Source organism: Oncorhynchus masou, chromosome 29 (genome assembly GCF_036934945.1).
Source record: "Oncorhynchus masou masou isolate Uvic2021 chromosome 29, UVic_Omas_1.1, whole genome shotgun sequence".
NCBI classification, from domain to species: domain Eukaryota; kingdom Metazoa; phylum Chordata; class Actinopteri; order Salmoniformes; family Salmonidae; genus Oncorhynchus; species Oncorhynchus masou.
In genome coordinates this window covers 91,684,657-91,702,156 of record NC_088240.1, presented here as the reverse complement: position 1 = coordinate 91,702,156, position 17,500 = coordinate 91,684,657, and the positions used below count along the sequence as shown (strand labels likewise).

General features: G+C 44.7%; 1 protein-coding gene across 2 annotated transcripts in view; it reads right to left on the bottom strand.

Moving 5' to 3' along the window:
• Window positions 1-17,500, bottom strand: part of LOC135520979 (exostosin-1a-like) — a 137,656-nt gene that overhangs the window by 37,509 nt on the left and 82,647 nt on the right. For both annotated transcript variants that reach the window (XR_010452471.1, XM_064946866.1), the window contains exons 2-3: window positions 8,097-8,190; window positions 317-424 (exon numbers count right to left, since the gene is read on the bottom strand). Coding sequence is in view for 1 of the 2 variants with exons in the window: in XM_064946866.1 (XP_064802938.1) it covers window positions 317-424; window positions 8,097-8,190 (202 nt within the window). In the remaining variant the exon portion in view is untranslated. The remainder of the gene's footprint in view (window positions 1-316; window positions 425-8,096; window positions 8,191-17,500) is intronic.

The following is a 17,500-nucleotide window of genomic DNA, read 5'->3' as shown; positions in this document are numbered from 1 at the left end:
AAACAGACCATTCAGTCAAACAGACCATTCAGCCAAACAGACCATTCAGTCAAATAGACCATTCAGTCAAACAGACCATTCAGCCAAACAGACCATTCAGTCAAATAGACCATTCAGTCAAACAGACCATTCAGCCAAACAGACCATTCAGTCAAATAGACCATTCAGCCAAATAGACCATTCAGCCAAGCAGACCATTCTAACATACTGGTGGAACTGACCACAAATATCTAAACAAATATTTTAAAAACAATGTGTTGTCTCTCAGCCAACTTAGCGTTACCTGGTGAACACAGGGTTAAAATATCTACGTCACCTGAAGTAGCAGTCGTTCGTCCCCGATCACAGCTGCTGTGTTCCAGTGGATGACCTCCGAGAAGGGCATCTCCCAGCCGTTACTGAGTATCACAGGTACACAGGCAGCCTGCAGGCCGACACACAGGTAACACAGCAATGACCATACAGTGACTGGGACTGGAGGAGGCACTGTCCTTGGTAAACATGTCACTGTTATGCCAGAGCCACATACTACCGACGGCTACGGTGGGTCTAATAGTGTATTATGGCGCTTGTGTCAACACTATTCTCTAACACAATGAGGACAGTACTTCACTGGTATTAAGTCTGGTTCCATGAGGACAGGACACCACTAGTATTGTGTCTGGTTCCACGAGGACAGGACAGGACACCACTAGTATTGTGTCTGGTTACATGAGGACAGGACAGGACACCACTAGTATTGTGTCTGGTTCCACGAGGACAGGACACCACTAGTATTGTGTCTGGTTCCACGAGGACAGGACACCACTAGTATTGTGTCTGGTTCCACGAGGACAGGCCACCACTAGTATTGTGTCTGGTTCCACGAGGACAGGACACCACTAGTATTGTGTCTGGTTCCATGAGGACAGGACACCACTAGTATTGTGTCTGGTTCCATGAGGACAGGACACCACTAGTATTGTGTCTGGTTCCATGAGGACAGGACACCACTAGTATTGTGTCTGGTTACATGAGGACAGGACAGGACACCACTAGTATTGTGTCTGGTTCCATGAGGACAGGACACCACTAGTATTGTGTCTGGTTCCACGAGGACAGGACACCACTAGTATTGTGTCTGGTTCCTTGAGGACAGGACACCACTAGTATTGTGTCTGGTTCCATGAGGACAGGACACCACTAGTATTGTGTCTGGTTCCATGAGGACAGGACACCACTAGTATTGTGTCTGGTTCCATGAGGACAGGACACCACTAGTATTGTGTCTGGTTCCATGAGGACAGGACACCACTAGTATTGTGTCTGGTTCCATGAGGACAGGACAGGACACCACTAGTATTGTGTCTGGTTCCATGAGGACAGGACACCACTAGTATTGTGTCTGGTTCCACGAGGACAGGACACCACTAGTATTGTGTCTGGTTCCATGAGGACAGGACAGGACACCACTAGTATTGTGTCTGGTTCCATGAGGACAGGACACCACTAGGACTGGTTCCATGAGGACAGGACACCACTAGTATTGTGTCTGGTTCCATGAGGACAGGACACCACTAGTATTGTGTCTGGTTCCATGAGGACAGGACACCACTAGTATTGTGTCTGGTTCCATGAGGACAGGACACCACTAGTATTGTGTCTGGTTCCATGAGGACAGGACACCACTAGTATTGTGTCTGGTTCCATGAGGACAGGACACCACTAGTATTGTGTCTGGTTCCATGAGGACAGGACTGGTTCCATGAGGACAGGACACACTAGTATTGTGTCTGGTTCCATGAGGACAGGACACCACTAGTATTGTGTCTGGTTCCATGAGGACAGGACACCACTAGTATTGTGTCTGGTTCCATGAGGACAGGACACCACTAGTATTGTGTCTGGTTCCATGAGGACAGGACACCACTAGTATTGTGTCTGGTTCCATGAGGACAGGACACCACTAGTATTGTGTCTGGTTCCATGAGGACAGGACACCACTAGTATTGTGTCTGGTTCCATGAGGACAGGACACACTAGTATTGTGTCTGGTTCCATGAGGACAGGACACCACTAGTATTGTGTCTGGTTCCATGAGGACAGGACACCACTAGTATTGTGTCTGGTTCCATGAGGACAGGACAGGACACCACTAGTATTGTGTCTGGTTCCATGAGGACAGGACAGGACATCACTAGTATTGTGTCTGGTTCCACGAGGACAGGACACCACTAGTATTGTGTCTGGTTCCATGAGGACAGGACAGGACACCACTAGTATTGTGTCTGGTTCCATGAGGACAGGACACCACTAGTATTGTGTCTGGTTCCACGAGGACAGGACACCACTAGTATTGTGTCTGGTTCCATGAGGACAGGACAGGACACCACTAGTATTGTGTCTGGTTCCATGAGGACAGGACACCACTAGTATTGTGTCTGGTTCCACGAGGACAGGACACCACTAGTATTGTGTCTGGTTCCATGAGGACAGGACACCACTAGTATTGTGTCTGGTTCCACGAGGACAGGACACCACTAGTATTGTGTCTGGTTCCATGAGGACAGGACACCACTAGTATTGTGTCTGGTTCCATGAGGACAGGACACCACTAGTATTGTGTCTGGTTCCATGAGGACAGGACACCACTAGTATTGTGTCTGGTTCCATGAGGACAGGACAGGACACCACTAGTATTGTGTCTGGTTCCATGAGGACAGGACACCACTAGTATTGTGTCTGGTTCAACGAGGACAGGACACCACTAGTATTGTGTCTGGTTCCATGAGGACAGGACACCACTAGTATTGTGTCTGGTTCCATGAGGACAGGACACCACTAGTATTGTGTCTGGTTCCATGAGGACAGGACACCACTAGTATTGTGTCTGGTTCCATGAGGACAGGACACCACTAGTATTGTGTCTGGTTCAACGAGGACAGGACACCACTAGTATTGTGTCTGGTTCCATGAGGACAGGACAGGACACCACTAGTATTGTGTCTGGTTCCACGAGGACAGGACACCACTAGTATTGTGTCTGGTTCCATGAGGACAGGACAGGACACCACTAGTATTGTGTCTGGTTCCATGAGGACAGGACACCACTAGTATTGTGTCTGGTTCCATGAGGACAGGACACCACTAGTATTGTGTCTGGTTCCATGAGGACAGGACAGGACACCACTAGTATTGTGTCTGGTTCCACGAGGACAGGACACCACTAGTATTGTGTCTGGTTCCATGAGGACAGGACAGGACACCACTAGTATTGTGTCTGGTTCCATGAGGACAGGACACCACTAGTATTGTGTCTGGTTCCATGAGGACAGGACACCACTAGTATTGTGTCTGGTTCCACGAGGACAGGACACCACTAGTATTGTGTCTGGTTCCACGAGGACAGGACAGTACTAGTATTGTGTCTGGTTCCACGAGGACAGGACACCACTAGTATTGTGTCTGGTTCCACGAGGACAGGACACCACTAGTATTGTGTCTGGTTCCATGAGGACAGGACAGGACACCACTAGTATTGTGTCTGGTTCCATGAGGACAGGACACCACTAGTATTGTGTCTGGTTCCACGAGGACAGGACACCACTAGTATTGTGTCTGGTTCCATGAGGACAGGACAGGACACCACTAGTATTGTGTCTGGTTAGATGAGGACAGGACAGGACACCACTAGTATTGTGTCTGGTTAGATGAGGACAGGACAGGACACCACTAGTATTGTGTCTGGTTCCACGAGGACAGGACACCACTAGTATTGTGTCTGGTTCCATGAGGACAGGACAGGACACCACTAGTATTGTGTCTGGTTAGATGAGGACAGGACAGGACACTACTAGTATTGTGTCTGGTTCCATGAGGACAGGACACCACTAGTATTGTGTCTGGTTCCATGAGGACAGGACACCACTAGTATTGTGTCTGGTTCCACGAGGACAGGACACCACTAGTATTGTGTCTGGTTCCATGAGGACAGGACACCACTAGTATTGTGTCTGGTTCCACGAGGACAGGACACCACTAGTATTGTGTCTGGTTCCATGAGGACAGGACACCACTAGTATTGTGTCTGGTTCCATGGGGACAGGACACCACTAGTATTGTGTCTGGTTCCACGAGGACAGGACACAACTAGTATTGTGTCTGGTTCCATGAGGACAGGACAGGACACCACTAGTATTGTGTCTGGTTCCACGAGGACAGGACACCACTAGTATTGTGTCTGGTTCCATGAGGACAGGACACCACTAGTATTGTGTCTGGTTCCATGAGGACAGGACAGGACACCACTAGTATTGTGTCTGGTTCCATGAGGACAGGACACCACTAGTATTGTGTCTGGTTCCATGAGGACAGGACACCACTAGTATTGTGTCTGGTTCCGTGAGGACAGGACACCACTAGTATTGTGTCTGGTTCCGTGAGGACAGGACACCACTAGTATTGTGTCTGGTTCCATGAGGACAGGACACCACTAGTATTGTGTCTGGTTCCATGAGGACAGGACACCACTAGTATTGTGTCTGGTTCCATGAGGACAGGACACCACTAGTATTGTGTCTGGTTCCATGAGGACAGGACACCACTAGTATTGTGTCTGGTTCCATGAGGACAGGACACCACTAGTATTGTGTCTGGTTCCATGAGGACAGGACACCACTAGTATTGTGTCTGGTTCCATGGGGACAGGACACCACTAGTATTGTGTCTGGTTCCATGAGGACAGGACAGGACACCACTAGTATTGTGTCTGGTTCCACGAGGACAGGACACCACTAGTATTGTGTCTGGTTCCATGAGGACAGGACAGGACACCACTAGTATTGTGTCTGGTTCCATGAGGACAGGACAGGACACCACTAGTACTGTGTCTGGTTCCATGAGGACAGGACACCACTAGTATTGTGTCTGGTTCCACGAGGACAGGACACCACTAGTATTGTGTCTGGTTCCATGAGGACAGGACAGGACACCACTAGTATTGTGTCTGGTTCCATGAGGACAGGACACCACTAGTATTGTGTCTGGTTCCATGAGGACAGGACACCACTAGTATTGTGTCTGGTTCCACGAGGACAGGACAGGACACCACTAGTATTGTGTCTGGTTCCATGAGGACAGGACAGGACACCACTAGTATTGTGTCTGGTTCCATGAGGACAGGACACCACTAGTATTGTGTCTGGTTCCATGAGGACAGGACAGGACGCCACTAGTATTGTGTCTGGTTCCATGAGGACAGGACAGGACACCACTAGTATTGTGTCTGGTTCCACGAGGACAGGACACCACTAGTATTGTGTCTGGTTCCACGAGGACAGGACACCACTAGTATTGTGTCTGGTTCCATGAGGACAGGACAGGACACCACTAGTATTGTGTCTGGTTCCACGAGGACAGGACAGGACACCACTAGTATTGTGTCTGGTTCCATGAGGACAGGACACCACTAGTATTGTGTCTGGTTCCATGAGGACAGGACACCACTAGTATTGTGTCTGGTTCCATGAGGACAGGACACCACTAGTATTGTGTCTGGTTCCATGAGGACAGGACACCACTAGTATTGTGTCTGGTTCCATGAGGACAGGACAGGACACCACTAGTATTGTGTCTGGTTCCACGAGGACAGGACACCACTAGTATTGTGTCTGGTTCCATGAGGACAAGTGAAAGTCAAAGCAGTGTGTCCCTGATGTCAGTACTAATGACACTAATGCAGTCCCTGCCTGCCTGCCGAACCATCTAATAATGCAAATTATCGTCAGCAAAACAACAAAGAAATCGTCGCGGACATGTGATCAGTGGTTTGGGGCTTTAAAACATGCTGCGCCATCTGGACGTCTGTTTCTTCTGCAGATCTTTCTACTTCCTTTCAGCTGTAATAGCAGATAGACCATTTTATTCATGCGCCGCACAGCAAGACATTACCTGTGAACTCTAGTCATTAAAATAGCCTAATTAATTCCACTGCCAAGGACTCAAATTGCTCAAATTGTTGTTGTAATTGTGACTAAAGTAAAAATGGTAAACGCTTCATTTGAGCTTATTAGAATGTGGAAATGTGTATGCAAATGTATTTGTTTGTGTGTGTGTGTGTGTGTGTGTGTGTGTGTGTGTGTGTCAGTCACTCTCTGTTCTCCACTGTCTCTGTGTCCAAATAGAGGCTCCATGATTGTGGAGGCCAGGTCATCTGATGCAGTACTCCATCACTCTCCTTCTTGGTCTGGGTCTTCATTTCCTGTGGCGGTCCTCATGAGAACCAGTTTCATCATCGCGCTTGATGGTTTTTTTGCGACTACACTTGAAGAAACTTTCAAAGTTCTTGAAATTCTCCGGATAGACTGACAATTGTGTCTTAAGTAACGATGGACTGTCGTTTCTCTTTGCTTATTTGAGCTGTTCTTGCCATAATATGGACTTGGGTCTTTTACCGAATAGGGCTATCTTCTGTATACCTCTCCTACCTTGTCATAAACACAACTGATTGGCTCAAACACTTTAAGAAGGAAAGAAATTCCACAAATGAACTTTGAACAAGGCGCACCTGTTAATTGAAATGCATTCCAGGTGACTACCTCATGAAGCTGGTTGAGAGAATGCCAAGGCAAATAAAATGTGTTTAACACTTTTTTGGTTACTACATGATTATATATGTGTTATTTCATAGTTTTGATGTCTTCACTATTATTCTACAATGTAGAAAACAGTAAAGCCCTTGAATGAGTAGGTGTGTCCAAACATTTGACTGGTACTGTAGATGGGGACAGTAGATGGTGATCTATATGGAGACAGTAGATGGGGACAGTAGATGGGGACAGTAGATGGTGATCTATGTGGGGACAGTAGATGGTGATCTATATGGAGACAGTAGATGGAGATCTATATGGGGACAGTAGATGGTGATCTATATGGAGACAGCAGATGGTGATCTATATGGAGACAGTAGATGGTGATCTATATGGAGACAGTAGATGGTGATCTATATGGAGACAGTAGATGGTGATCTATATGGGGACAGTAGATGGTGATCTATATGGAGACAGTAGATGGTGATCTATATGGGGACAGTAGATGGTGATCTATATGGAGACAGTAGATGGTGATCTATATGGAGACAGTAGATGGGGACAGTAGATGGTGATCTATATGGAGACAGTAGATGGTGATCTATATGGAGACAGTAGATGGTGATCTATATGGAAACAGTAGATGGTGATCTATATGGAGACAGTAGATGGTGATCTATATGGAGACAGTAGATGGTGATCTATATGGAGACAGTAGATGGGGACAGTAGATGGTGATCTATATGGAGACAGTAGATGGAGATGTGTATGTGGTGTGTGTGTGTACGTGTGTGTGTACGTGGTGTGTGTGTATGTGGTGTGTGTACATGGTGTGTGTGTGTACGGGGTGTGTGTGTGTGTACGGGGTGTGTGTGTGTGTGTACGGGGTGTGTGTGTGTGTGTGTACGGGGTGTGTGTGTGTGTATGTGGTGTACGGGGTGTGTGTGTGTACGTGGTGTACGGGGTGTGTGTGTGTGTGTACGTGGTGTGTGTGTGTACGTGGTGTGTGTGTGTGTACGTGGTGTGTGTGTGTGTACGTGGTGTGTGTGTGTGTGTGTGTACGTGGTGTGTGTGTGTGTGTGTGTGTGTACGTGGTGTGTGTGTGTACGTGTGTGTGTGTACGCGGATGTCAGAAGGTGAATTCACCAATTTGTAAGTCGCTCTGGATAAGAGCGTCTGCTAAATGACTTAAATGTTAAATGTAATGTGTGTGTACGTGGTGTGTGTGTGTACCTGTGTGTGTGTACGGGGTGTGTGTGTGTGTACGTGTGTGTGTGTACGGGGTGTGTGTGTGTGTGTGTACGTGGTGTGTGTGTGTACGTGTGTGTGTGTACGCGGATGTCAGAAGGTGAATTCACCAATTTGTAAGTCGCTCTGGATAAGAGCGTCTGCTAAATGACTTAAATGTTAAATGTAATGTGTGTGTACGTGGTGTGTGTGTGTGTACCTGTGTGTGTGTACGGGGTGTGTGTGTGTGTACGTGTGTGTGTGTACGGGGTGTGTGTGTGTGTACATGGTGTGTGTGTGTACCTGCAGTGCTTCCAGGAAGCGGAAGGACCCCAGGCGTCGTCCTCTGGGAACCAGACAGAAGGTAGAGTTGTGAAGCATCTCTCTGTAATCATGTCTGAAGACAGAACAGACAGGTCACACGTTAATATGACCTGGCATTCAGTGGACAGGCATCAACAGTGACTTTACACGTTAATATGACCTGGCATTCAGTAGACACGCACCAACAGTGACTTCATGACAGTGACTTATCAACAGTGACTTATAAACAGTGACTTATAAACAGTGACTTATAAACAGTGACTTCACAACAGTGACTTCACAACAGTGACTTAGAAACAGTGACTTATCAACAGTGACTTATAAACAGTGACTTATCAACAGTGACTTATAAACAGTGACTTATAAACAGTGACTTATAAACAGTGATTTCACGACAGTGACTTAGAAACAGTGACTTCACAACAGTGACTTCACAACAGTGACTTATAAACAGTGACTTATAAACAGTGACTTATAAACAGTGACTTAGAAACAGTGACTTCACGACAGTGACTTATAAACAGTGACTTCACAACAGTGACTTATCAACAGTGACTTATCAACAGTGACTTAGAAACATTGACTTCACGACAGTGACTTATCAACAGTGACTTATCAACAGTGACTTAACGTGACTTCACAACAGTGAGTGCATACATTGGCCCCAGCAGGAACTGAAACCAAGACTTTGGCGTTGTTAAAACACCAAGCTCTGACAAACTGAGCCACAAAGGACCACCGAGGAATGGAGGAACAGGCAGACGTAGACAGGGTTATAGCTGGGGAGATCTCCTAGCATCCAGGGCTGGACAGAGAGGGTTTTACATGTCTCTATCTGGGTTAGCTTTGAGCTACGACAGGATAAGAGCTGATTACACAGTGAACGACCCAGAGGTTACTAAAGGCTTCAGTTCGGGTGGCATCCAGAATAAAGTCGTCTAGGCGAACCAAACTAGTGTGCTCCCATACTCCCTGAAAAGACATTCGCTTGAAAAACGAGAAAAAAAAACTGCCAATAGTACTGTTTGTCCATTTTGAGATGCCGTAGCCAGTGTGCAGCATCACAAAAACTGACACGGAAGACAAACACTCACAACCCACAACTGAAACCCAGGCTACCTAAGTATGATTCTCAATCAGGGAAAACAATTGACAGCTGCCTCTGATTGAGAACCATACTAGGCCGAACTCAAAAACCAACATAGAAAAGCAAACAGACTGCCCACCCAACTCACGTCCTGACCAAAGGAACTAAGGTCAGAACGTGACAGTAATCTGATAGATTGATGAGTTCTAGTCTTGGAACCCAGTAAACTGATAGATTGATGAGTTCTAGTCTTGGAACCCAGTAATCTGATAGATTGATGAGTTCTCGTCTTGGAACCCAGTAAACTGATAGATAGGCGATAGATTGATGAGTTCTAGTCTTGGAACCCAGTAAGCTGATAGATTGATGAGTTCTAGTCTTGGAACCCAGTAAGCTGATAGATTGATGAGTTCTAGTCTTGGAACCCAGTAAACTGATAGATTGATGAGTTCTCGTCTTGGAACCCAGTAAACTGATAGATTGATGAGTTCTAGTCTTGGAACCCAGTAAACTGATAGATTGATGAGTTCTAGTCAAGGAACCCAGTAAACTGATAGATTGATGAGTTCTCGTCTTGGAACCCAGTAAACTGATAGATTGATGAGTTCTAGTCTTGGAACCCAGTAAACTGATAGATTGATGAGTTCTCATCTTGGAACCCAGTAAGCTGATAGATTGATGAGTTCTAGTCTTGGAACCCAGTAAACTGATAGATTGATGAGTTCTCGTCTTGGAACCCAGTAAGCTGATAAATAGGAGATTGATTGATGAGTTCTAGTCTTGGAACCCAGTAAACTGATAGATTGATGAGTTCTAGTCTTGGAACCCAGTAAACTGATAGATTGTTGAGTTCTCGTCTTGGAACCCAGTAAACTGATAGATTGATGAGTTCTTGTCTTGGAACCCAGTAAGCTGATAGATTGATGAGTTCTCGTCTTGGAACCCAGTAAGCTGATAGATTGATGAGTTCTAGTCTTGGAACCCAGTAAGCAGATAGATCGATGAGTTCTCGTCTTGGAACCCAGTAAGCTGATAGATTGATGAGTTCTAGTCTTGGAACCCAGTAAGCTGATAGATTGATGAGTTCTAGTCTTGGAACCCAGTAAGCTGATAGATAAGACTAGTACAGAGATATCTTCCCAGCCGTGTAGAAACAACACAGTTATGTTCACACAGCCCAACAACGTCCTGTTTATCTAGCTAGCCTGTTGTGTTTACTAGTTGCCTTAGAAACACTCTGTTAGTTTGTTCACACGATGAGTCTGAGTTGAATCATCTTCCCCATAAATCAGATGAGTAGAAACTACGGGAAGCATGAGAGTGACTTTTGACAGATGTGGGACAACCTGTACAGTGATAATTATTGTGTAATTGGACCCTGATGAAGCCGTACCTAGCCTGGAGATCTCTAAGTCAAGCCAAGAGAGAGCCTGACCTATGTACAGAGCAGATACATGAAACAGGAAGTCATTCCTGGCCTCTGGCAGGGAGAATCCCATGCTGTTTATCACATCGCACTCATGGCTTAAAAGGCAGGACATGACGGCGTCCGTACGGACCATCACTGCTAACTGAGCTGTCAGGGAGAGATGGTTCTAGAACCAGCTGCGTGTTGTCCTTCTGTCAGGGAGAGATGGTTCTAGAACCAGCTGCGTGTTGTCCTTCTGTCAGGGAGAGATGGTTCTAGAACCAGCTGCGTGTTGTCCTTCTGTCAGGGTGAGATGGTTCTAGAACCAGCTGTGTGTTGTCCTTCTGTCAGGGAGAGATGGTTCTAGAACCAGCTGCGTGTTGTCCTTCTGTCAGGGAGAGATGTTTCTAGAACCAGCTGCGTGTTGTCCTTCTGTCAGGGAGAGATGGTTCTAGAACCAGCTGCGTGTGGTCCTTCTGTCAGGGAGAGATGGTTCTAGAACCAGCTGCGTGTTGTCCTTCTGTCAGGGAGAGATGGTTCTAGAACCAGCTGCGTGTTGTCCTTCTGTCAGGGAGAGATGGTTCTAGAACCAGCTGCGTGTTGTCCTTCTGTCAGGGAGAGATGGTTCTAGAACCAGCTGCATGTTGTCCTTCTGTCGGGGAGAGATGGTTCTAGAACCAGCTGCGTGTTGTCCTTCTGTCAGGGAGAGATGGTTCTAGAACCAGCTGCGTGTTGTCCTTCTGTCAGGGAGAGATGGTTCTAGAACCAGCTGCGTGTTGTCCTTCTGTCAGGGAGAGATGGTTCTAGAACCAGCTGCGTGTTGTCCTTCTGTCAGGGAGAGATGGTTCTAGAACCAGCTGCGTGTTGTCCTTCTGTCAGGGAGAGATGGTTCTAGACCCAGCTGCGTGTTATCCTTCTGTCAGGGAGAGATGGTTCTAGAACCAGTCCTTCTGTCAGGGAGAGATGGTTCTAGAACCAGCTGCGTGTTGTCCTTCTGTCAGGGAGAGATGGTTCTAGAACCAGCTGCGTGTTGTCCTTCTGTCAGGGAGAGATGGTTCTAGAACCAGCTGTGTGTTGTCCTTCTGTCAGGGAGAGATGGTTCTAGAAGCAGCTGCGTGTTGTCCTTCTGTCAGGGAGAGATGGTTCTAGAACCAGCTGCGTGTTGTCCTTCTGTCAGGGAGAGATGGTTCTAGAACCAGCTGCGTGTTGTCCTTCTGTCAGGGAGAGATGGTTCTAGAACCAGCTGCGTGTTGTCCTTCTGTCAGGGAGAGATGGTTCTAGAACCAGCTGCGTGTTGTCCTTCTGTCAGGGAGAGATGGTTCTAGAACCAGTCCTTCTGTCAGGGAGAGATGGTTCTAGAACCAGCTGTGTGTTGTCCTTCTGTCAGGGAGAGATGGTTCTAGAACCAGCTGCGTGTTGTCCTTCTGTCAGGGAGAGATGGTTCTAGAACCAGCTGTGTGTTGTCCTTCTGTCAGGGAGAGATGGTTCTAGAACCAGCTGCGTGTTGTCCTTCTGTCAGGGAGAGATGGTTCTAGAACCAGCTGCGTGTTGTCCTTCTGTCAGGGAGAGATGGTTCTAGAACCAGCTGCGTGTTGTCCTTCTGTCAGGGAGAGATGGTTCTAGAACCAGCTGCGTGTTGTCCTTCTGTCAGGGAGAGATGGTTCTAGAACCAGCTGCGTGTTGTCCTTCTGTCAGGGAGAGATGGTTCTAGAACCAGCTGCGTGTTGTCCTTCTGTCAGGGAGAGATGGTTCTAGAACCAGCTGCGTGTTGTCCTTCTGTCAGGGAGAGATGGTTCTAGAACCAGCTGCGTGTTGTCCTTCTGTCAGGTTAGAGATGGTTCTAGACCCAGCTGTGTGTTGTCCTTCTCTGTGGCTCTAACAGATCAGATGTCAACCATCAACATGAGGACTACATGCACTGTACGTCCCCACCTATCCTGTCCCATAGACACATGCTGATATCTGGTCTGACGCAGGGTAATGTATACAGACAGCAGGCAATGTATACAGACAGCAGGCAGAGAAGAGTCTATTAGACAGCAGGCAGAGAAGAGTCTATTAGACAGAGAAGAGTCTATTAGACAGTAGACAGAGAAGAGTCTATTAGACAGAGAAGAGTCTATTAGACAGAGAAGAGTCTATTAGAAAGTAGACAGAGAAGAGTCTATTAGACAGCAGACAGAGAAGAGTCTATTAGACAGAGAAGAGTCTATTAGACAGAGAAGAGTCTATTAGACAGCAGACAGAGAAGAGTCTATTAGACAGCAGACAGAGAAGAGTCTATTAGACAGTAGACAGAGAAGAGTCTATTAGACAGTAGACAGAGAAGAGTCTATTAGACAGAGAAGAGTCTATTAGACAGAGAAGCGTCTATTAGACAGAGAAGAGTCTATTAGACAGCAGACAGAGAAGAGTCTATTAGACAGTAGACAGAGAAGAGTCTATTAGACAGCAGACAGAGAAGAGTCTATTAGACAGAGAAGAGTCTATTAGACAGTAGACAGAGAAGAGTCTATTAGACAGCAGACAGAGAATAGTCTGCTGGTTTATAGCGCCTGACTATACTACTGGTTTATAGTGCCTGTATGGGTAATCTGGTATTACTATACTACTGGTTTATAGTGCCTGTATGGGTAATCTGGTATGACTATACTACTGGTTTATAGTGCCTGACTATACTACTGGTTTATAGGGCCTGTATGGGTAATCTGGTATGACTATACTACTGGTTTATTTTGCCTGACTATACTACTGGTTTATAGTGCCTGTATGGGTAATCTGGTATGACTATACTACTGGGTTATAGTGCCTGTATGGGTAATCTGGTATGACTATACTACTGGTTTATAGTGCCTGTATGGGTCATCTGGTATGACTAACTACTGGTTTATAGTCTCTGTATGGGTAATCTGGTATGACTATACTGCTGGTTTATAGTGCCTGACTATACTACTGGTTTATAGTGCCTGTATGGGTAAACTGGTATGACTATACTACTGGTTTATAGTGCCTGACTATACTACTGGTTTATAGTGCCTGTATGGGTAATCTGGTATGACTATACTACTGGTTTATAGTGTCTGTATGGGTAATCTGGTATGACTATACTACTGGTTTATAGTGCCTGTATGGGTAATCTGGTATGACTATACTACTGGTTTATAGTGCCTGTATGGGTAATCTGGTATGACTATACTGCTGGTTTATAGTGTCTGTATGGGTAATCTGGTATGACTATACTACTGGTTTATAGTGTCTGTATGGGTAATCTGGTATGACTATACTACTGGTTTATAGTGTCTGTATGGGTAATCTGGTATGACTATACTACTGGTTTATAGTGCCTGACTATACTACTGGTTTATAGTGCCTGTATGGGTTATCTGGTATGACTATACTACTGGTTTATAGTTTCTGTATGGGTAATCTGGTATGACTATACTACTGGTTTATAGTGCCTGACTATACTACTGGTTTATAGTGCCTGTTTGGGTAATCTAGTATGACTATACTACTGGTTTATAGTGCCTGTATGGGTAATCTAGTATGACTATACTACTGGTTTATAGTGCCTGTATGGGTAATCTGGTATGACTATACTACTGGTTTATAGTGCCTGTATGGGTAATCTAGTATGACTATACTACTGGTTTATAGTGCCTGTATGGGTAATCTAGTATGACTATACTACTGGTTTATAGTGCCTGTATGGGTAATCTAGTATGACTATACTACTGGTTTATAGTGCCTGTATGGGTAATCTGGTATGACTATACTACTGGTTTATAGTGCCTGTATGGGTAATCTAGTATGACTATACTACTGGTTTATAGTGCCTGTATGGGTAATCTAGTATGACTATACTACTGGTTTATAGTGCCTGTGTGGGTATGACTATACTACTGGTTTATAGTGCCTGTATGGGTAATCTGGTATGACTATACTACTGGTTTATAGTGCCTGTATGGGTAATCTGCTATGACTATACTGCTGGTTTATAGTGCCTGTATGGGTAATCTGGTATGACTATACTACTGGTTTATAGTGTCTGTATGGGTAATCTGGTATGACTATACTACTGGTTTATAGTGCCTGTATGGGTAATCTGGTATGACTATACTACTGGTTTATAGTGCCTGTATGGGTAATCTGGTATGACTATACTACTGGTTTATAGTGCCTGTATGGGTAATCTGGTATGACTATACTACTGGTTTATAGTGCCTGTATGGGTAATCTGGTATGACTATACTACTGGTTTATAGTGCCTGACTATACTACTGGTTTATAATGCCTGTATGGGTAATCTGGTATGATTATACTACTGGTTTATAGTGCCTGTATGGGTAATCTGGTATGACTATACTACTGGTTTATAGTGCCTGTATGGGTAATCTGGTATGACTATACTACTGGTTTATAGTGCCTGTATGGGTAATCTGGTATGACTATACTACTGGTTTATAGTGCCTGACTATACTACTGGTTTATAGTGCCTGTATGGGTAATCTGGTATGACTATACTACTGGTTTATAGTGCCTGTATGGGTAATCTGGTATGACTATACTACTGGTTTATAGTGCCTGACTATACTACTGGTTTATAGTGCCTGTATGGGTAATCTGGTATGACTATACTACTGGTTTATAGTGTCTGTATGGGTAATCTGGTATGACTATACTACTGGTTTATAGTGCCTGTATGGGTAATCTGGTATGACTATACTACTGGTTTATAGTGCCTGTATGGGTAATCTGGTATGACTATACTACTGGTTTATAGTGCCTGACTATACTACTGGTTTATAGTGCCTGTATGGGTAATCTGGTATGACTATACTACTGGGTTATAGTGCCTGTATGGGTAATCTGGTATGACTATACTACTGGTTTATAGTGCCTGACTATACTACTGGTTTATAGTGTCTGTATGGGTAATCTGGTATGACTATACTACTGGTTTATAGTGCCTGTATGGGTAATCTGGTATGACTATACTACTGGTTTATAGTGCCTGTATGGGTGATCTGGTATGACTATACTACTGGTTTATAGTGCCTGTATGGGTAAACTGGTATGACTATACTACTGGTTTATAGTGCCTGACTATACTACTGGTTTATAGTGTCTGTATGGGTAATCTGGTATGACTATACTACTGGTTTATTGTGCCTGACTATACTACTGGTTTATAGTGTCTGTATGGGTAATCTGGTATGACTATACTACTGGTTTATAGTGCCTGTATGGGTAATCTGGTATGACTATACTACTGGTTTATAGTGCCTGTATGGGTGATCTGGTATGACTATACTACTGGTTTATAGTGCCTGTATGGGTAAACTGGTATGACTATACTACTGGTTTATAGTGCCTGACTATACTACTGGTTTATAGTGTCTGTATGGGTAATCTGGTATGACTATACTACTGGTTTATTGTGCCTGACTATACTACTGGTTTATAGTGTCTGTATGGGTAATCTGGTATGACTATACTACTGGTTTATAGTGCCTGACTATACTACTGGTTTATAGTGCCTGTATGGGTAAACTGGTATGACTATACTACTGGTTTATAGTGCCTGTATGGGTAATCTGGTATGACTATACTACTGGTTTATAGTGCCTGTATGGGTAATCTGGTATGACTATACTACTGGTTTATAGTGCCTGACTATACTACTGGTTTATAGTGCCTGTATGGGTAATCTAGTATGACTATACTACTGGTTTATAATGCCTGTATGGGTAATCTGGTATGACTATACTACTGGTTTATAGTGCCTGTATGGGTAATCTGGTATGACTATACTACTGGTTTATAGTGCCTGTATGGGTAATCTGGTATGACTATACTGCTAGTACTGCTTGCTTTAATTCGATACTGTACTCAATATGCTTGACTGAAGATTCCCCAAGATGAATATTGCCCTGTGGTCACCTGATCCTGCTCAGTGACAGGCTGCCACACCAGAACTAAAACCATCTAACGTGGTGAGGTTACACAGATGTAAAGTCAAATTATATTCGTTTTAAAACTACCACTGACCTAAAAAAAAAAAAAGTAGAAACCATTTCATTTATGATTTACAGGAAAAGGTTCTATGATTTTATAGTTTAAATAAAATAAACAATACAGACGCCTCACAATGCTGGCCTTCTAGGCAGAGTTCCTCTGTCCAGTCTCTACGTCAACAGTGAAGAGGAGACTCCGGGATGCTGGCCTTCTAGGCAGAGTTCCTCTGTCCAGTCTCTATGTTATCTCGCCCATCTTAATCTTTTAATTTTATTGGCCAGTCTGAGATATGACTTTTTCTTTGCAACTCTGCCAAGAATGTATTCCTGGTTCCGTCAAATGTAATTCCATATCACTTCTATCAAAAAGATTCCCTTGACACTAGTGGCAATCCCGGGCTTCAATCCCTGGCTTCAATCCCTGGCTTCAATCTCTGGCTTCAATCCCTGGCTTCTGGTGCGGTGGAGGGGATCAAAGCAGACTTCATAAAACATTTAGAGCCCCACAGAGATGAGAGGAGTCGCCACAGCTTCATTATCACAACACTACATGAAAAGACCCTGGGTTAAATGATCTAATTACTCTCCATAAACTAGGGTGAGTGACCTAACCCATAAAGAGTTAATTAAAATATGTGTTAATGGTACGACCATTAACGTTCGATTGTCAGGGGCTCGTAATGTGAGGCAACATAAAGAGGTTAATTATCTAATAACTATGTTAAATTTTTACCTGATGAAATTAATCGTATAAAAATGAACTCATTAGGATCTGGGGCACCACGAGAGCAGTTCTTTAAAGAGTGACCATCTCCCTAGTTAAACTCTATACGGCCTTTACCTATCATATCTATAAAACAGTCAATTTATT